The 19,615-nt window shown below is 54.1% G+C and overlaps 6 protein-coding genes across 6 annotated transcripts; 1 reads left to right on the top strand and 5 right to left on the bottom strand.

The window, feature by feature from the left end:
- Positions 1-452: 452 nt before the first annotated feature.
- Positions 453-1,246, bottom strand: PHACADRAFT_71091 (uncharacterized protein; the record flags this gene model as incomplete). The annotated part of the gene is made up of 3 exons (XM_007400899.1): positions 453-555; positions 609-1,149; positions 1,207-1,246. Coding segments are annotated over 3 exons (684 nt in total), but the record flags the coding sequence as incomplete, so codon positions are not given.
- Positions 1,247-3,418: 2,172 nt separating this feature from the next.
- Positions 3,419-5,890, bottom strand: PHACADRAFT_264112 (uncharacterized protein). Its single transcript, XM_007400898.1, has 14 exons — positions 5,786-5,890; positions 5,664-5,729; positions 5,548-5,603; positions 5,469-5,496; positions 5,289-5,411; positions 4,660-5,223; positions 4,532-4,605; positions 4,401-4,472; positions 4,326-4,350; positions 4,194-4,271; positions 4,080-4,136; positions 3,963-4,025; positions 3,838-3,914; positions 3,419-3,785 (listed from the first exon to the last, which is right to left on the bottom strand). The coding sequence occupies exons 1-14, from the start codon at positions 5,816-5,818 to the stop codon at positions 3,629-3,631; spliced, it is 1,473 nt and encodes a 490-aa protein (XP_007400960.1). The 5' UTR covers positions 5,819-5,890; the 3' UTR covers positions 3,419-3,628.
- Positions 5,891-6,290: 400 nt separating this feature from the next.
- Positions 6,291-6,884, bottom strand: PHACADRAFT_166379 (uncharacterized protein; the record flags this gene model as incomplete). Its single annotated transcript, XM_007400897.1, has 1 exon — positions 6,291-6,884. One exon carries the CDS (start codon positions 6,882-6,884, stop codon positions 6,291-6,293), a length of 594 nt encoding a protein of 197 aa, XP_007400959.1.
- A 3,768-nt stretch (positions 6,885-10,652) lies between these two features.
- On the top strand, positions 10,653-14,570 carry PHACADRAFT_264107 (uncharacterized protein). The gene is made up of 11 exons (XM_007400896.1): positions 10,653-11,457; positions 11,507-11,650; positions 11,706-11,999; positions 12,062-12,331; positions 12,388-12,555; positions 12,609-12,939; positions 12,992-13,144; positions 13,202-13,470; positions 13,520-13,739; positions 13,791-13,874; positions 13,925-14,570. The coding sequence occupies exons 1-11, from the start codon at positions 10,669-10,671 to the stop codon at positions 14,299-14,301; spliced, it is 3,099 nt and encodes a 1,032-aa protein (XP_007400958.1). The 5' UTR covers positions 10,653-10,668; the 3' UTR covers positions 14,302-14,570.
- A 215-nt stretch (positions 14,571-14,785) lies between these two features.
- PHACADRAFT_200632 (uncharacterized protein) lies at positions 14,786-16,842 on the bottom strand (the record flags this gene model as incomplete). The annotated part of the gene is made up of 9 exons (XM_007400895.1): positions 14,786-14,851; positions 14,914-15,092; positions 15,148-15,163; positions 15,219-15,556; positions 15,628-15,869; positions 15,935-16,285; positions 16,344-16,371; positions 16,430-16,640; positions 16,696-16,842. The coding sequence occupies 9 exons, from the start codon at positions 16,840-16,842 to the stop codon at positions 14,786-14,788; spliced, it is 1,578 nt and encodes a 525-aa protein (XP_007400957.1).
- Positions 16,843-17,041: 199 nt separating this feature from the next.
- PHACADRAFT_264103 (uncharacterized protein) lies at positions 17,042-18,452 on the bottom strand. The gene is made up of 5 exons (XM_007400894.1): positions 18,351-18,452; positions 18,116-18,296; positions 17,834-18,060; positions 17,729-17,780; positions 17,042-17,676 (listed from the first exon to the last, which is right to left on the bottom strand). The coding sequence occupies exons 1-5, from the start codon at positions 18,417-18,419 to the stop codon at positions 17,276-17,278; spliced, it is 930 nt and encodes a 309-aa protein (XP_007400956.1). The 5' UTR covers positions 18,420-18,452; the 3' UTR covers positions 17,042-17,275.
- Between the last annotated feature and the right edge of the window lie 1,163 nt (positions 18,453-19,615).

The raw sequence follows: 19,615 nt of genomic DNA, 5'->3' as shown, positions 1-19,615 counted from the left end.
GCTCAACCAGCACCCCGTCGTGTGTTATCGCCTGAAGTAACGTCCCTCATGACCTGGTACGTGCGGCTCGCTCTTTGTCGTCCGGAGAGAGCTGAGACGCTAACGACACTATCGCAAAGATTTCGTTCGCGCGCATACCAGGGGCGCAGTACACTACCTTCGATGTTTGTCGCTAATGGGCGTCCGGCCCGGCAGGAGTTGTAGGAGTGGATATGTTGTATGATCACGGTTTCAAAGGACAGAGATGCTGTTGGGAGGGATCAGTATTGGGCTGTGTGAGGGCGGTGCACAATTCAATGTATAATGTGGTGGGACTGCTCGGTCTGACTCCTTGAGGTACAACGTGCGACGTGTATTGCAGAGGTAACGCAGGATATACAAGCAGGATCTGAGCTACATAATTACTTGTTCTTTGCTGCCTCCGCGTTGGGGTCGATGATATTGGAGTTTGCTTCCACGTTTGCAGCCCACAGCGCCGCGCCGACGGTGTTGGTGAAGGTGAACACGAGTCCGACGACAGGGATGAAGTTGAATAACAGTGCTGCGACACCAAACCTGAAGAACCACATGAGTCAAAGATAAGTGACATAGACTTAGCGAATGCTTACGCTGTGTATTCCGGTCTGTGTTTCTCAATGAAGCTCTTGCGCGTCGCTGAATCAAAGCCCTTGAGCTGGAAATAGCGCGCATGCCAGCTCGGCCCGGCGCGATGGCCGTTGATGGCCAAGAACAACACTGTCCCGAGGACAGGGATAGCGTTCAGAGGAAGCGTCAGGAGATATCTGACGATGCCGTCTCGGGAGAGGGCCTGCAGCGGTCGCAGAAGCGCGTTGCGGCTCTCCGAGGTAACAGAAAATTTCGTCTTCCCCTGCTGGACGAGCTGCCTCTGGCCGTTGTCGATCAGTGTCTGGTCGAAGACCTGTTGCAGGGCCGGTTCGAGAAAAAGAGGCTTTGCGAGGAAAGTGAGGAGGAAGATAGACTCGGCGCCGAGCAGAAAGAGCGCAAGAATTGGGCCGAGAGGTCCTGTGAAGAGAGAGAGAAACGCGGCCTGTGGCAGGTAGGTAAAGAATGCAAGAATCGAGAAGAGGACGGCAGACGATCCGAGGGATTTTAGGAGAGTGCCTCGGACGGACATTATAACGCGAGGGCCTAAACGAGTGTGAATGAGCATAAAACCACCCACATACTGAAGAATGAACGACATACGCGTTACTGCGTACAATATACCCCGTATTGGCCAGAGCCAAGTGAGTGAGGACAAAGCTTTGCCGGAGGTTTTTGCGACTGATATCGCCTCAGTCTTGAGCTCCTCGACGAGCGTAGAGTGTTGTGTGACCTGCGAATTACCGCTCGGTACAGACATGATGGTGGTTGCAACGAAAAGTGCGTTTCTCAGGCCATGTCAGTAGCACCACGTCCCTGAGCCAAGTATGACGTCAGCGGCTGATGCCAGACTCCAAGAGGTAGAAGAAATACTTTGCCAGCTCAAATGTCGTTGAAAGTGTCGCAATAAATTGGTAAAAGTATCGTAAGAGTATGCTGGAACTGCGGAACTCTTGCAGGTAGGCTTTTTGACGACGTGCCAAATCTCTAGAGCGCTTTGCCTTCCATATAAATTCTACATGCTAAGCTTGTTGCGACGTCAAATCACGAGTATTTATGCAACGTGATACTGCTATGGGTCGTAGTTCAACACTTTCATTGACTCCAGAAAAAGATTAGAAAATTAGAGTACACTCCAAGTGTGTGCAAGCTGAAGGCAAGTTGATACTTAGTGCTGCCGGGTTTCTGAAGTAAGAGTGACAGAAGCTGGAAAATACACTGCTGTACAAGATATCGTATCCCACGGAGTTTGCTCACCTCAGATGGCCTCGAAATGCGAAGGTTCGGTGCTGACAAGAACAATTGTCAAGTTTCGGACCGACTTCCTGGGACTGATGGCCCTATTTAGGCAGCGCCACGATGCTGGCGTCTATTGTCTTATTGTCTCCCTCTCTTCCCCTCGGGAAAATTTGAACATGCGTTAGCTGTGCAATCTTCCGCAACACATTCACTAGTGGAAACGAAACATCTTAGTGCCTTTATCGTATGAGAAATTTTTCATGTACCTCTGCTCCTTTTTGTTGTGCCATCTGCGATCACTAGATCCACTTCTTGGAACTCCCGAAAGACGGACAGACAGCGGCCCGAGCTTACGTGCAGCAGACACCAGCTTTGTTGACCTTCTGGTCTGTGTTGTTCTCTGAAGTTGATAGACGTACTTTGCCTGTCGATGCAGACCATTATGGCTACCAAGTGTGGGTGGGGCGCAAAAGCGGCCTCGCAAGGCGTCTATACCAGGCCACATTATGAAAGCGCACGGTGCTTCGTCCCTTCAAACTCTATCCTAACTAGGCGCGTACAGATGGTAGTTCTCCAGACAATAAAGCTGCGACATGCCGTGTGGCCATTACCGCCAAATTAGACGACATTGACCTAGTTCCGAGCGCCGTCGCTAACAAATGACCGGGATGTAAGAATCACCCAGATCTCTTTATTGTGTCTTGCCAGATGAAGCGCCGGCGCGCGGCACGAGGCGCGATAGGCCGACCGATATAAAAGTCTGTTGCGAAGAAGGACGGTCTGCAGCAAAGCCCTCCCGTGCAGCTCTTCACCACTCTGCTACCCGCCGCTTAGCTCCTCAGCGCAGACATGGACGCCTTCTTCACTCTCGCCGATCCCGTCCCCGCCGCTGTCCCTGAGGACCAGATCCCCCGCGATCTCGAGTCGGGCTCAGGCTCTACCAGCACCCCATCGTGCGTCATTGCTTAGGCACCCGACGCATCGGCCAGGTACGCATCTTCAGCTTCTTCGCGATGTACGCTCGCTGACCCGTAATATGCAGGCTCTCGATTAGTCAGCCCAGCCTCACGACTTCATGACTCTTCGACTTCTTTCACACCGTCGCCGCGTCTCCCTTTCGACTTCGCTCGAGACGCCGCGACCTTTAACATTATTCTTTCGACTATATGTGCGATGTCCATTCCGCACACCCACCCGCATTTGTACTATTTCGACCACGGATTTGATGCCGACTAGTGTCTCGGAGACGGAGGCACCGGGCGAGGAGAGAGGACGAAGAGGAAAGTAGGATAATATCCCGGGGGGAGTAGTATGGTATTGTCGTCCGGATGGCATTAATTGTATCACGGGTCATACCCTCACCACTATGCTGTCAACCGTGTGAGCGACATCGACACTGCGGGTAGACTCGCTATTTGCGTTGCGCGTCCTGAACCAGCAGCAACTTTCAATAGCTTACAAAAAACTATGACCAGCTATCTAATTCCCAGAGAAGCTAAAGAAGAATACTAGCGAACAAGCCCAAAACGGCGCACCTTTTCGTCGATATACTTACTGTGGGTTGCATGAATTTTTTCTAGCATTTTCAATGAGTATATCTAGGCCGACATAGACTGCACAGCTATTTAGGCCCCGACGATAGTGGAAGGGAGGTATTAAAAGGCAATTAGCAGCGATAAAGTACTACACGATAACTCGAGTTCATATCCAAGAAGAAAGATCTAGGGGAAGCAGACATCCAGCACAACTTGACGATGAGCTCAGAAACACCAACATGTGTATTGCTTTAGGATGCTGCCTTATCCTTCTCGGCAGTTTCGGCTGCAGGAATAGTGATGTGCTGTCCGTGCTCCGATGCATGCTTCTTCGCCTTCTCTGCCGCCCTAGCTTGTGCTCGAAGCTGGTGGTGTTTCGACTTGCCGGAGGCAGCCTCGGCAACCATCCTGCAAACGTGTGATGAGCACGAAGTGGAAAAAGTCGAGACAATAGACGTACCTCTCGAGCTCCCGGCGCTCCTCATCAGACTCGTCCGGCTGGGTATTCTTGAATATCGCTCCGATAATCATAAGACCCTGCAGAGAGGGTTAGTCTACGCACTACGGAGATATAGACTTTACTACCTTCGCTCTCAAATAGAGCTCCTGATCGTTAACTGTTGAGTCTTTGAGAACTTTATCGCAGACCTGGGATGGCAGTCAGAAATTCGAACTAGTTCAATCAGCAGTGAGAAGGCAGACCTCGCGCAGAACGTTCACGACCTCAAAGCGAGTACCTCGCCACGAAGCAAGCATGATCTGATCGATATATGCGTCGGAAAAGTACGTTATGGGCTGAGTGAAAGCAAAACTCACCCGTCCAGTGATGTCTTCTTCCAGGGCACGAAGCTCCTCCTCATGAACCTCGCCACGCTCTTGCATCTTCTCCATTTCCTAAATATGTTATTAGACCGACATCGATAACTCATCCATTAGGATGTAACGTACGTTCATCATCTGCTGCACACCGATGCTGTATCACATGTCAGCTCGAATGTGGCGCTTATAATGCGACGGACGTACGCGCTTCCAATGACACCCCATGTCTCCTTCGCCATGGCACCCTTCTCCTTTAAACGGGAAAAGAACCCCGGACTGATTGCAAATGAAAGAATGAGATGAATGAGATGAGCACTCGAGAGTGGGACACATACATTCCCAGGAACTTCTTTGATTTCATGAACGTTGTCGCTTTCATCATATAGGCATTGCCGATCGTATGAAGCAGCTGATCTCAAGTCGTTGGTCACAAGATCGGTAGAACATGATGCAGACAGCTCACCTCGACACCGAAGCTCTCGAGCTTCATATCGTCAGCCTCCCGCTTTATCTTCGCCTCGAATGCTTGCGTCTCAGGATCGTCCTTGTCCCCAGGACGTTTCGCGTGAATGAACGGTCGGAGCCGCTCAACGAGCTTCTTGGTCAGCGTCTCGACGCGCTCCTCCATGTTCTTTCGCCGCTCGTCTTCGAGCTCCTGCAGCTTCTTCTTCTGCTCCGGCGTGATCTTACTCTTCTTCCTTTCCCTCTCCTTCTGGCTGTGTGACGGCGACGCAGAGGACAAGTGCTTCTGCTCGCTGTCGGGCGTGGGCAGCGGGGACGGCGTCAGGGCAGTGTTGCCGTTCGTGGAGGATGGCTCCGCAGGCGTCGGGGCAGAGAAGGGCGCGGTGGTACCGCCCGGGGGAGGCGATGGCGATGTGGGTATGATGCCGTGTGGTGGGGACGAGGCAGACGGCGAAGCGGGCCCACGGCCTTCGTTCAGCTCGCGCTCCATCTCCGCCTTTTCTTCTTCGGACATCATCGTCGTCGCTACGGAGGTCATCTCCTTCATCAGCGAGATCTCGCCAATCTGTACAAAAGAGGCCAGAGCGAGCGGCGTGAGCGTGCGCATTCGTGGGGGGACGGCGGACTCACATAGTCCCTGAACCGCTCGCCGCCAAAGACGTTCGCAAAGAACCCGGCCGCGTCCTCCATATTGAGTCCACCCTCCTTGTCAACCATCTTCGACCCGTTGCGGTCGTACACCGCCCGCATATTCTGTGTGGCGGATGCTCAGCAAGCGCTTCATGGGCACAGGGCTGATGGGCATCTCACTGAGTCAGAGAGCACCTGGTACGCTTTGCTACTCAATACATAAGACCAGAGAGCTGGAATACGTCCCAGCTTCACTCACCTGATATCCTTGAACTTCTCCTCGGCTTCTGGCGAGGGATTCTTGTCCGGATGATACTATTGTGGTTGGAAACGTCGTTAGGACCTTCAAAAGATGTCCTAGGGGAGTATAATGACCTTGATAGCCTGCTTGCGGTAGGCCTTCTTCAATTCGGTGTCGTTGACATCCGTAGGGACACCCAACTAGGTCGCAAAGCTGAGTCCGTCCGTCTGCTGTGCACTTCAAAGGACCGACGCACCAAGTCGTAGTATTCCGTCTCGACGGGGGCCATTTTGACTACTCTTCCACGCCAGAAGTATTACGGGTAATTACAGCAGGTAAATGAGACGTAACTTTGAGTGAGATGGATAGGATGAGAATGTAATGAATCAAGTTGCGTTAGAACTGATTCGAGACTCTGACCGTAGCTGCGCGGAATTGCCGCCGAGGGTAGACGCATGAAATCCAGCTTACGTCATAGGAGTTGAGGCCACAAAGCATTAATTTACAGATGCTACCAGACATACCGTAAAAGTAGGAATATAGCATGAGGAAATAAAGATATCTCGTGGTGTAGACAAGAAGATTGTACGAGTGCGTGGATGACGTGCAGTATAGTATATAGTGAAGAATGCCGGGATGAAGAACAAATACGTTATGATGTAAGACACACAAGATGGAAACAGATGAGCCTACTGAACAAAAACCAGTAATGCAATGCGACGGGACTCCCTTGATAGATGATACAAACCAACGGACATGCGCTAGGGCCTCTCTTCGAGCTCGCCCGACACGGCGGAAAAACGGACAACCTTTCGCGGAGTTAGCTCCGACGAAGCCGAGCCATCGTCCGACGTTGTTGCCGTGCTCGACGCGGAACTCTTCCTACCTGGGAGGAGTAAGCGCATGCCAAGATGCAGTTTCGACGAGAACACGGAGCGCGATGTAGAGGTTGACGCGCTCCGGTTTGAATGCGGTGTACTTGGCGCCGTGGACGTCAGCGTCGATAGCGACGCGTTTGAGTCGGACGGAGTGAGCGGATTTGAGATGGACGCCGGCTTCTTCAGAGAAGAACGTGCCGGTGGAGGTGGGAGAGAGATTGCGGGTGCTGAGCCCCTCCTGAAATGTAGGGGCCGACTCGGGCGTGGTGGAGTTGAAACGCACCGAGGAGTTTCAGGAGTGTCAGAATGTCGACTTCGGGCGTGGCATGTGCGTGGGGAAGAGACTAAGTGAGGTGTACGAGATATGTGCAAGCCCATGGCAATTTGTTCTATCGTCGGGCTGGTCACTGATGATTTGTGGTAAGGATACGGCGACGACGGCGCCGGCGGCAAGCTCTCTTCTGGTGTGGAATGCATGCCTATGGCCTGAAGAAATGAAAGAGGGATTAACATCATACCCCGCCCATTTAGAACAGTGGGGACGAATTGTTATCATACTCACTGCCAAGTCATTCGCCCTTTTCTTGCTACCGCCTCCGTTCGATATCGATCTCCGCATATTACTCCAAATCCTGTTCACCCCACCAGTGCTACTGTTTCTGCTGCTGGGCTGTGAGGGATCTGTGCTTGCGACAGTAAACGGCGAGCCGATGGCTGCGTATGACGCCGGCTGTTGCTGCCGCAGCTGCGTGCGACCGCGCACGCGACTCTGATTTTCGATTTGTGAAGATGGTGGGAGCCTTAAATTCGGCCTACGCGACCGTGCGTCGTCCATCGCTTTCTGCAAGGGCAAAGCGAGGACGTGACAAGACTAGAGGGGTCTCGCGGAGCGGGTTGGGGAAAGGAGGGAGCATGGAGGTGTTAAAGGTGCAGGCGCTTGGCACTCCGCAACCTGCCACGTGAATAGACGCCATGAAGCCCGGCCATATCATCTTAGCGCCCATCCCGGATCTGGCAGGCCGTGCCTAGCTGATGGCCCTCAAACAGACGATGGTCTCGATGTCAGACGATGGCGTCTTCGCGTCGCGCTAGGCATACAGAAAGAATCTCGCCAAAATAATGGCAAAATACTCCGCTATGCATCCCGAGAGCATACAGCTTCGTCTGAAACGATTTGCTAATTACGATTACTCTTCGGCACGAACTCGGGCCCATTGTCCATCCGCGGCGCGGGCGTGTCAACACGCTGCTCAACTGACTTCAGCCAGCAGGCCGATATGCAGCAAGTAGAAGAACCAACTGAAAGACGTAGACCTTCGCCATTGGCAAGTGGGGTATTTATGGCATGCGCATGCTCTGGCATTGGTTCACAGCATCCGAAGACGCGCGTAAGATGAGCTCCCGAACCCGAGAGCGCCACGATGCTGCTGTGATCACCGCTCATCAGCTAGATCATCTGTATGGCAGGAAGACGCATGTATGAATGTGTTGATGCGCGAGTCTCAACGACAGCGAACCGCGACGCATTGACATAACAATCTTCACATGGTTGACTTTATCTGCGCAGGCTGGGAGTGTGACGAAGGAATAATCCGCAAACACGTTCCATAACGACAACACACCAGGCAGACTAGCAGATTGTGTAGCATTCGATGACCGCTGTGGTGTGAATAGAAATACGTGACCTAATTTGAAATCTACTCGCCAGGAAGATGTTACTGTGGAGCGTACCTGGTCGAAGTAGAGATCGCATTCGCCACCAGTGCACCATACCTCAAATGGCCTCATGGCGGGTGCGCTATCAGTGCCATTCGGCATTACGTGGCTCGCCGCAGCAGTTGCGGCCATATGCTAACTTCAAACCTAAGAGATAGTCCATAATAAGGCTGGAAATCCCAGATTCAAAGGCACACCTACGGCAAGCAAGGCCAGCTCAACAGATGTGATCGGCCAGGCGAGTCCAGAAACTACTTATCCTGCTTTTTCAGACTTGGCGCTAGCGCAGGCTCCATCGCGGCAAGGTCGCGTTTGGTCCCGTGAACAACCAGAAGGGCTGCCATCAGAATTTCTTGCCGCGGCGATGAGGATGCGCTCATTTGATCCCGAGCATACCGGCCGTGGGTGCTTGCACAGCGCACGATGATATCATTGCTCTGAGACGCATGCAAGATGGACAGAGTGATTGTCGCGTCGCGCGCTGGCGGCTATACAGCCCTCAGGGATTTAAGGTTGCGTGAAGCTGGGGTCCTCCGCTATCACAACGAGATCCGAAGAGCCATATCAAGGTGTAGTACGGGCATATTTGGAGCACTTAGAAGGGGAAATACCAGCCGTATTCGGAATCTGTTGCAGAAGTTGAGAGTGACTGATAGCGTTGTTCGCTGCGACGCTCCACAGTATCTGCCCTTTGCCCAGGCAAAACAGCTTTGTTATCTTGTTCTGATTGCGCACAAAGGGCTAGTGAAGAAGCATGATGTATGATACCGTGACCGTCAAGATGTCGCAGAGCCAGTCGTGCACCATACCTAAGTTTTTCTTTGTGCTTTGCTCACAGCCTAGCTGGACTGGATGGCCAGCGGTTAGACAGACGTACATACACGTCGCCATGAGCGTCTTCAAGCGCCATCGGCAGCGACTCAGTGAAAGGCTATGGACATGTAGAGTATGGTAGTGGGGTTGATCACAGGAGTAGACAAGCAGATAGCTAACCGCTTTACTAATTCACCTAACGCCCTGGATATATTGTGGACGTGACATCTGAGCCGAAGACTGCGGCGCACCTGTGCTGCAGGGGTTTCAGCGTGTTTCATCTCGCCCTCGTCGTCGCGCATGTCGAGCTCTAACCACCGGCAAGTCTTCTTGTCTTGCGTGTCGGTATACACGTGATAGATGGTCGCAAGGGCTGCCGGTAGAACTCTTTTGGATATGTAGTTCGGGCGTGGCCTGCACCGCCCAAGGACCCGATAGGCTTCGTACGAACAGCAGATTGAGGCTGTTTCTATTAGAGCAGCAATTCGCTCTGCATAACATCAAGAGCAGGTTTTTTGTGAAGTTCCAGGTGCTCAATAAAACGGATGAGAGTCAAGAGGTCAGGTACAGAATGAGGTGACGATGTGGTCACGACGCAAGAGAGGACAAGCATCGCTCGGTCCCAAAGCCGCGCGCTCACTTTTCATTTCCCACCACTACCTCCTCGTTGTCGACCACGTTCAGCCAGACCTTAACGGCGATGGACAGGCCCATGGGCCCGCGGTCCCAGCCTGAGAAACGGAATGTCGCATATGAATCGATTTTCGGGCGACCGAGTGCCTCCCACCACCAGTCAACACCACCGCCAGTTCCGTATATCCACCAGGCCTACCCGCACGCCTCTGTGAACGGACAGTATAGGGTACAACTCGACCGCAGAACCTCTGCTGCATCCTCTATCGCGCCATCGATAAATAGGTCCCCTCAAGTGTCTCCAGATTTGTACAGGCAGGCCTACTACGCGCATCAGCCGTCCCCGCACCAGCAACAGCCTTATCCGCCGCCTCCCCCAGTCCCTGCAAACCACGTATATACGAGCAGTGCCACCCTGGCTGCCCCTTCCATAAGCAGTCGTGCGCGGTCTATTGGTCGTTCTCCCGGAATAATCGCTCCTTCTCCAGAGGAGCCACCAGACCCGAGTCTCGAGGCCCTGACCCAGGCTGGCCTGACTCCCGCGCAGGCGTACCGGGCCATACACACGAAGAACCCAATGGGGCAGTCCCAGTCCGAGCCGGAGTCTCGCCCTGTCAATCGCAGGTCTGCTCCGGATGGCCTGCCACAGATCCCACTCAGCCTCCAGCCCTCCGATGGAAGGCTCGGTATCGATTTCCTTGGAGATGCTGTAGCAAACGAGAACGGCCACTGGGAGCACTCCACATATCAGCTGCAAGCACGCTCCCAAGCTGAGAGCGTGCGCTCGAGGACGTCCATTGCATCAAGCTTCGCAGCAATACCAGAACAGCCCGTAGCTTCTTCGTCTTCTCGCCCGTATCCTTTGCAGCTCGACACCGCCATTCATGTCCCGCACGGCGCGGACCCTAGTATATCCCCCGCTTCGTCGACCCTCGTTGACCATTCCCCCTCAGGCTACCAGTCGACACCTCCTTTGACCTCGGGAAGGCGCTCCTCTGAATCGTCGAGAACTTTGCCTGGACCCCATTCAAGACGGGATAAGGTGGCTCAGGATCGGGCACGTTCAATGTCGGCGGCTCTAACTTCTCAAGCCCGTACCATGGTGGAGAACGGGCGCGTGCCGAGACCGCATGTGCCCTCTATGCCTCCAGCAGTTCGTGACTCCATGTCCAGCAATCGTCCACAAGCTCGAAGAACGCCTATCGTTTACCCTGCGTTGTTGTCGAAGGTTGCCCAAGCGTTCAAGGAGCGGATAACGCTGGCGGACAGAGTGAAGGATGGGTTGACTTATAAGGACGCGTTCGACGGGCGCGAAGCGGTCGACAAGATCGCCTACATCATCAAGACCACGGATAGGAATCTTGCGCTTTTGCTCGGCCGCGCCTTGGATGCACAGAAGTTCTTCCACGCCGTCACGTACGATCACCGGCTGCGCGACAGCGTCAATGACCTGTATCAGTTCCGCACCAAAATGCCGAGTCCATTTACGAGCGGCGAGCTGGTTGACCAGGAGATCGAGAGCATCCGAGAGTCACTTGCCAAGTTGCCTGCGCTTCTCAATGGTGGCAAAGCCAAGGACAGCCCTCCACAATCTGTTGAAGACGGCACCGAGAAGGGGCAGGGAGACAGCTCGCCATCACCTCCAGACTCCGTCGTCACCGCTCCTACCATAAGGCCGCGGCAAGGGTCAATATCCTCTGATGACATCCCATTACCCTCCGGTGTCTTCACGCTTCTCATCGATTGCTACTCGCCAACATGTTCACGAGACCGTCTCTGCTATTCGATAGCGTGTCCTCGACGGTTAGAGCAGCAAGCGCGCCTGAACATGAAACCTCAACCTGGTCTGAAGAAACAGATAAGTAAAGAGAGCTTAGGGGACTTAGTGGTACGGTCTGTCACTCTCTTGTCGTCGGCTAGGGACTCACCATTCCCAGGAACCTGGGACTCTTTGGATTCACTCTGTCCCTCAAGCAATTGTGGACAGCGTGTCGGATCAGGAGAAGAAGCGTCAGGAAGCGATCAACGAAGTTATCTATACAGAGCGGGATTTCGTGCGGGATATGGAGTATCTTCGGGAAGTGGGTACCCCCCTTTTCTCTCCGCGGCCCTTGCTAGACGAGCTTGATTCTTTAGTCATGGATTAAGCCCCTGCAAGAGCTGGGTACCATACCCGAGCCCCGACGAACGGACTTCTTGGAGCAGGTCTTCTGGAATTTGCACGACATCATAGCGGTAAACACTCGCCTACGCGACGCCCTGAACAAGCGACAAAAGTCGTACGCCATTGTGGAGCAAATCGGCGATATCTTGCTGGACGCCGTACCGCACTTTGGGCCGTTTGTGTCATATGGAGCGCACCAGTTGTATGGCAAGTACGAATTCGAGAAGGAGAAGAGTTCGAACCCGGCGTTTGCTGCATTCGTGGAGGTACGCGCACCTTTGTACCTCACATTGATATTCTGATACGAATCGCCGTCTATCGCCCCTAGGAAGTGGAGCGGCGTCCAGAGTCCCGGAAACTGGAATTAAATGGATATCTCACAAAGCCGACGACTCGATTGGCTCGATACCCTTTGCTTCTCGAGGCAGTTTTAAAACATACGCCAGAAGACAGCCCGGACAAGAAGACGCTCCCGAAGGTCGTCGAGATGATTCGCGAGTTCCTGAAGGCAGTCAATGCAGAGACGGGTAAGGCAGAGAACAGGTTCAACCTTCTCCAGCTCGACCAGCAGCTTGTCTTCCGACCTGGCGAGGAAGTTGTAAGCGGTATTCTCTGTGTTGTCTCTGAAAAAAGTCTAATTTTGCCGCGGTTAAGGATCTCCGGCTGAAAGAAGAGGGCCGCGAGCTTGTATACAAGGGCGCTTTGAAGAAACGCGGCGGCCCGCAAGGTGATAGCGCCGAGCTGATTGTCTTCCTGTTTGATCACGCTCTGCTCATGGTGAAACAGAAGACCAAGACAGAACAGTACAAGGTCTACCGTCGCGTGAGTCCCCATGATCTCTCGACTGCAGCTTTTCCGTTAAGGCTGGTGCACAGCCTATTCCCTTGGAGCTCCTTCTTGTCTCTGCACCAGACGAATTTCCTTTGCAACAGAGGTCGAACAAGCAGAAGAAGAACATGCCCCATGCGCCTGTCATCCCGGTTAAAGAGGCGAAAGGCGGCTTCTCGATAACTTTCGTGCACCTCGGCCGGAAGTACTATCAAATGACGCTGTGGGCGAGTACGTACGTCAGCCAGCGGAAGTGGGTCGAGCACATCCAAAAGCAGCAGGACATGATGCGTGAGCGAAGCTCGGTATTCGAGACCGTTACACTCAGTGAAGGGTTCTTTGTTGGCCCGAACGTGGTCAGCTGTGCTGCACCCTTCGGTATGTCACAGCTGACTTTGGATTCGTACACCTCTGATTTGCGTGGACTTAGACCAAGGCAGACGAGCCGTATACGGCACCGCTGACGGTATCTACCTGTCCGACCTCTGGGAACCGCACCGTGAACCCGTGAAGGTTCTGGCGTTGCTCGATGTGACACAGGTAGACGTTCTGGAGGATTACCAGCTACTGATTGTCTTATCGGGTTTGTTGTCTTCTTGTCTGCTAAGATTATAAGAGGCTGAGGTGGCAAAATCTGCAGAGCGCCAAGTTATCACTTTCCCACTGGACGCACTTGATCCTTCGGATCCGATGGCGGCCATCAAGCGCGCAAAGCGGATAGCATCACATGCGTCGTTCTTCAAGGTCGGCATATGTCTTGGGAAGACACTGGTCTGTGTTGTCAAGACAAGTGCACTGTCAAGTACGATCAAAGCGCTGGAGCCTATCGACACTAACACCCGTGGGGCACGGAAACCGACATTTAGGCTACTTTTGCAGGGTGGTAATGATACGCTCAAGCTTTTCAAGGTTGGTAACTTTTCCAGCTCCTTGTGGCTATGCTAACGGCTACCTACAGGAGTTCTATATCCCTGTGCAATCAAGCTCCATTCATTTCCTCAAGACGAGACTTTGTGTTGGCTGCACCAACGGCTTTGAGATTGTCGATCTGGAATCGCTTGATACCCAGGGTCTTATCGATCCATCCGATCAATCTCTGGAATTTGTGAGAAAGCGAGAAGGCCTTAAACCTATCTCTATATACCGCATCGACAATGAGTTCTTGCTGTGTTATGATGGTGACTTGTCTGGCTGTCTCGGGTGACCTTTTACTGACTTGTTATCTGCAGAATTTGCCTTCTATGTCAACAAGAATGGCTGTCGCTCGAGGAAGGACTTCATGATCTTCTGGGAAGGCTGCCCAACTGGATTTGGTAAGTATCCCCTGCCGACCTATTGTGTCTCTGGCTCACCATCATTTCAGCGCTTTACTATCCTTATGTCCTGGCGTTTGAGCCAACTTTCGTCGAGATCCGCCACGTTGAGACCGGCTCAATGTCCCAGATCATCCAGGGCAACAACCTTCGCTGTCTCTTCTCCGACACACCTCCATCAACGACCAACTCTGCGAGCAACAAGTATTATAACCAACATCAGCAGCAGGCATACGCATACAACCAGTACGCCTCGCCGTCGGTCAACGGCTACGGACGAACGTCGCTGCAGAACGGGTACAGCTCGCCCCAGTCGCAGGCTTACCCGCCAGCGCCGCGAGGTCCCTCGACAGGGCGCGACGAGATCCTAATGGTGTCCGACGATCGCATTATGCGGCTGCAAGTAAGCCCGCGCGCACCCCAGTAGCCGCTGCTCGTCACTTGCACGTCCAACCCTCGCGTCTACCGGTTCTAGTGCCGTTTGCTTGCTGCACTCCCGCCTCTACCCACCTCCCGCCACATGTTATTAATTAATCTTGCACGACTCTCGCCTCCGTTGCGATACATTTGCTCTTTTCCAGCCGCTTCCACTGCATTCACTCCCACGCATTTCTTATATATCCTAACCACGCATTCTTGTATCTGAGCATTCATGTTACAGTAGGAGTAGCTATCACTTTCCTCTCTTCATGTTCCCACAATGCTAAGCACCCGTGGGTACTGCTAAGTCTTGCCGTGAGCTCCGTCAGGAATTAGCATAGATTGCAAGAGTAGAATGCAGTCTGACAGGACTGCCCAGCTTGGATACGAAGTGCATCTCAGTCAAGACCCTCGTTCCCGGCCTCACAAGCACGCAAGACCTACTAAACCAGGGAGAAGAGTGGACAACGTAAATAGAGCGTCCAGCGCTCTCAATTCCTCTGCTTATCTCCTGTACGATCTTCCTGCCGCCGCTGGGCATCGAACGCGTCACGGACCTGCGCGCGGCAAATAGTCAACACTGCATACACCTGGCCGGAGCAGCTCACGCCGGACTAACCTTCTGATAGAACGCGGCATCGACGAGGACGCGTAGTGCCGTAATAGCCAGGCACTTGGACGTCGCGAGCGTCGCTGCATGGGCTTCGAGGGTGCGCGCAGACTCGGCGAACTTGGCTGTGTGGTTGCTGCCGCCTTCTTCAGTCGGAACGGTGTACACTGGTTCGAGGCATGGTACAACTGGGAATACACGGTTAGTCGCCAACAGCCAGTTCTGGAGGTAACGGACACTCACCGTAGGATACGTCGCCCTGGGATGACAAGTCTCGTCAGCGCCGTCCATGGGGGGCACGCACTGCCACTCACAAGATCCGTCGACGCTTGCAGCGTCTCGTCCAATATCTCGGCCGGGCGGCCCTGCCAGGTCCTCGCGACGCGGACATACTCCTCCGCTGTGTCCGGGACACGCGTCAGCCTGCCGCTAAACCCCGCAAGCGGCCCTAGAGGGCCCTGAGACGGTGACGCACCGAGCACGCTGTTCTCGCGACAATCCTTGTATCCCACGCCGACGCCAATCTTGACGGTGCACGCGGACGCGCGTCCCGCGGCCTCGAGGCAGTCGATGACGCGATCCCGGAGCGACTCGAGCTCCGTCCACGTCAGCGCACGGACGGCCCAGCGCATCTTCGAGCTTCCCGGGATGACTGGCACATGTGCTAGTCAGCACCGGCGCGCCGCCGTCACGCTAGAAGCCGAGAGGGAGAAGAGCACCCACCGTTAGGCTCCCAGTCTGGCTGCGCATCGATGACGCCGTGTATGCGATGTGTCGGTTTCACTTGCTGGCGCAACACGGAGACACTGCTGTACGCAAGTACCGCGGCGTCGAGCGCGTTGCGGCCGTCCCACGGCGCGTATGCCGCGTGTGCGGTGCGGCCCGTGTACTCGACCTCAAGGTTCTGCACCGCCGTCCACGGCTGGACGGTCGTCCCGTTCGGCCTGCCGGGGCCCGGATGGCACCTGGGGGGCGGGGGGCGTCAGCACTCAGGGATGTGCTCTAGGCGCCGAGACGAGCGGGAACGCACATTAGACAGACGTCCATGTCTTGGTACGCGCCACGCTTGAGTAGCGCGATCTTGCCGCCGCCGTGCTCCTCGGCGGGCGTGCCGAGGAGGACGATTTTTCCAGCGATGTCGTGCGCCTCGAGCGCGGCCTTTAGCGCCAGGGCGATGGCCACTCCGGAGATTGCGATGAGGTTGTGGCCGCAGGCGTGCCCAAGCCCAAGCAGTGCGTCCATCTCGGACTGCAGCCCGATGACGCGCCCGCCGCTGCCGTGTGTGTACTCAGCCCGCCAGGCGGTCTCCAGTCCGAGGCAGTGTGTTGTGACGGAGAAGCCGTGGCAGGCCATGAATGCCGTGAGAGTGTCGTGGGCATGACTGCAACGGTACTGTATTGAGTCCTCCTTGGCCTCTGCATGACTGCAGCGGGACTCACTACTCCTCATATCCAACCTCGGGATGCTCTGCAGAACGGATTCGCGTCAGATGGTGGAGCGTGTGCGGTGGTACGTGTTTTCCCACCCCAGATATCGAGACTGAGCTTGCGCAAGTCGTCGTGCAGGCCGTCTATGACAGAGGCAACGGTCAAGAAAATCTTTTCGCTGAGAGTGCCGTCATAAGTCATGTCGTCAGAAGAGTACGTGGGAAGCATGTTGACGTCGTCAGGCAGTTTCTCGTTCTGCTTAAAAGACCCACAACAAAGGGAGAGGCCGCTGTCTGACACATCTCTGGCCTGCGCCCCGAGCATTGTCAGCGTTTTGACCTGCGGCGAGAGAGAGACCGCTCACAAACGGGTCTCTGAGCGTTACGTCGGACGACGGCGACGGCACAGCATCCTGCTCTGCCTTGTCGCTGTGGCTGCGCTCGACGGCTGGTGCGGCACGTCGGTACCCAATTTTGATCTTGGGTAAGAGGCTCTGAAAGCAGCCCTTCATGGTAATCGTGTAGGGCCCCGCGAGTTCGTGCGTGGAAGGCGGGTTTTTGTGCTCTGTCTGTGCGCCTCTGAGTATGGATAGATCACGGCGAAAAGCTAAGGGGCGGGCCTCCCGCCAATGAAAGACTTCTTATGCTGAGTCCGTGGTCATCGGGGTGTCAGATGATAGGCATGATTGCCCTTGCACAGGAACGGAGAAGAACAGCGTGGCCGAATATACCACCGGAATTGCAGATTTACGATGTCTAGGCAACGGCAGATGGCGTTCCAGCGAGATTCAAGGTTACTATTGCAATTAGTACGACAACTTACTATGGAGACAAGACGGACATGAGCAATGTACAGAGAGGGGATAGATAAAGCGTGAGTCATTTTGCATACCCGAAGGGACCATGTGCGTGCGACCACTCAAAGTACTCAGTGATGGCAGGGTCTTAGACAGATGTCTGATGTGGTGTCGCTAGAGTCCCATGCTCCCGCAGCAGCTCTGCGCGGAGGGTGTCGACCGTGCGCATGAGGTCAGGTCCCAGGACCATCGCACCCAGCTTCTTCATCAGACTCGACGGGGAGCTCGTATCAATGGGGTCGACGCCCGACACACCGAGGGTCAGGCAGCCGTTGTGTGTCGTGAGTGAGCAGTAGTCAATGCCCTCGCTCGTCGGCTCTGCATGCGACAGGTCGCCTGTGCCGAAGAGCACGTCGGCATGTTCGTCGTCAGCAAAGATAACCCGCGCGCGCTCGGCGAACTCCCGCAGGAATTGGATTCTGCCGTGCCTGGAGGTGGAGATACGAAAGAGCCCGTTGAAACTTGGGGGGATGAGGAGGTTGATTGAGCCTAGATGACCGTTTAGTTTTGGAAAGCGCGCAGTTAGATGGGCGTGACTTGCCATGCTTGCTGATAATCTCTAGGAAAATATTCTTATTCGCTTGCAATGCGAACTACAGGTTGGCTGATAAGCAGATATTTTCACCTGATATACTCTCGAGCATACCAAATTGACATTGACCCTCCCATCGCGGGTAACAACTTGGATGTATGCCTTTCCTGGCTGCTCGGTGTTTCCAGCAGTTGCAAGGTTCAGGTTGATACGCCCGTGTTTAGTGTTAAATGAGGCATTGGGAACGATGTTGTGCCGCAGCTTCTTTCGCTCGCGTCTGTCAAGCACACGCGTACGAGCCGCAGCAGACCCTGGGATTTCGGGGTTAACAATGTACGATCCTAGGCGAGAGAGAGATCAGTAGGAGAGACTGCTGGCAGATACGGCAGAGCTTACCTGAGATTTCGTTGTGTTTGGACTCGAGCGTAATGAAGTTGACGTGCTGCTGCGATGCAGACTGGAAGATGGAGTGTATGCGCGGGGATGTAGGAGTAGGAGCAGGGCTAGAGACACCAGACCGGCTGCCCCCCTCGTACGGCGGTGGCTGCTCCTGCAGAAGCTGTGGGACACCCTGCGTCTGCCTCGCAAGTGAGTGCCATAGTTCAGTCTCGTACGGCCCGACTAGACGTACGCCAAAAGTCTTTTCAGGCACATACGGAACCTCTGACTCAGGGGGGAACTCTGCCTTCTCAATGATCATGGTGTAGTGGGCAAAGATGCGAGAGGGGAAAGGGTAAGGAGACAGCGGCGATTTCACGCCCTATCAATCTGTCTATATGAGCTGCCCAGTGCAAAGGCGCTGCGCTTCTTGGCCTAATATTGGCGCTTGACTGCGGCACAGCCTGTTTAAGATGTATGTCAGGCCACAACCGGTGTCGGTACCGTTTTCGTCTGAGGCTGCGCTGTGATGCATGTGCTGGGCTATGTGGTTCCTAGGGGCAGATTTCCGGGGTTTGGTCGCTGTCGGCGCCGGCGACCACGAAAGAGCGTTGACGAACGTGAAGCCGCTACTGTAGCATTCTCATCCCATAACGTAATACTAGCCGTGGGAAAGACGACATAAGCGGCTTAACGTGGTCATCATGGACTACAATCAAGGCCTACTACTGTCATGAATATTACACAATCCGGATGGTTCTCCCGGATTCCATAGTATTCTTTCACTTTCTATACACCTCCGTATATTCGTAGGATATTCTAGGTATTCATTCTGACATGTATATAAGGAGCCTGTACTGCTCAATAACAAGCCAGACTCGAGCTGGTCTTTCCTCACTCACTCTCCTCTCGTCTGTCTCCTCAGCTTTGTCGTAGCTCAGTCCAGTTGGATTGTTAGTTGCTGACATTAGCTCGAGTCTCCACCAACTGCCCTACGACGATCCTCGTCACTCCCACACCAACCATCACCCATCTCCACACGACGATCCACCCCATACGCACATCCGACTCTCACCCTAACTCCTAACCCTACCGCATTCTACCGCATCAAGACCCGGACCCCTGGAACCCTTTTCCGTGCACTTGCACAAACTTTTACCATACCACATCCCCGAAGCCACCTCTGTAATCACTAGCTCTTAGGCAGCTAGACAGAGCTCCGTCCTATTAGAATCGTACACTGCCCTACCATAGGTGGTGTTAAACGCTTTGCGCAGCGCAAGCGGATATTCCTGAGTACGACGTGGCAACCGGTTGCGACCGGGCGTCGGAAAAGCGGTAGCAGTTAGATCGACGATCCCTTTGAGGGCGTCGGACCGAAGAGACACAATTGCTCTTTGGGCTGCTACAGTATCTCTAGAACTGTATTACAATTAGCATTTCGGTTCTTATTCGGAAGTTCCCATCTTTGGCAAATCCTACCCCTGATCTGGTCGTTACAACACGATTAGTCCCAGG

This window comes from Phanerochaete carnosa, assembly GCF_000300595.1.
Source record: "Phanerochaete carnosa HHB-10118-sp unplaced genomic scaffold PHACAscaffold_11, whole genome shotgun sequence".
In the NCBI taxonomy this organism is placed as follows: domain Eukaryota; kingdom Fungi; phylum Basidiomycota; class Agaricomycetes; order Polyporales; family Phanerochaetaceae; genus Phanerochaete; species Phanerochaete carnosa.
Note: the sequence above shows the minus strand (reverse complement) of the source record. Positions and strands in the feature narration are given on the sequence as shown.

Coding starts and splice junctions, on each gene's coding strand:
- PHACADRAFT_264103 (XM_007400894.1), bottom strand. CDS start 18,419: ATGATCATTGAGAAGGCAGAGTTCCCCCCTGAGTCAGAGGTTCCGTAT. Junction 17,781..17,833: donor GGAGGGTCAATGTCAATTTG/GTATGCTCGAGA, acceptor GCCAACCTGTAG/TTCGCATTGCAAGCGAATAA. Junction 17,677..17,728: donor AGAGATTATCAGCAAGCATG/GCAAGTCACGCC, acceptor ACGGTCATCTAG/GCTCAATCAACCTCCTCATC.
- PHACADRAFT_264112 (XM_007400898.1), bottom strand. CDS start 5,818: ATGGCCCCCGTCGAGACGGAATACTACGACTTG. Junction 5,604..5,663: donor ACCGCAAGCAGGCTATCAAG/GTCATTATACTC, acceptor CAACCACAATAG/TATCATCCGGACAAGAATCC. Junction 4,606..4,659: donor TCGAGAGCTTCGGTGTCGAG/GTGAGCTGTCTG, acceptor ACTTGAGATCAG/CTGCTTCATACGATCGGCAA.
- PHACADRAFT_264107 (XM_007400896.1), top strand. CDS start 10,669: ATGGTGGAGAACGGGCGCGTGCCGAGACCGCATGTGCCCTCTATGCCT. Junction 12,940..12,991: donor CAGCTGTGCTGCACCCTTCG/GTATGTCACAGC, acceptor GCGTGGACTTAG/ACCAAGGCAGACGAGCCGTA. Junction 13,875..13,924: donor AGGCTGCCCAACTGGATTTG/GTAAGTATCCCC, acceptor CCATCATTTCAG/CGCTTTACTATCCTTATGTC.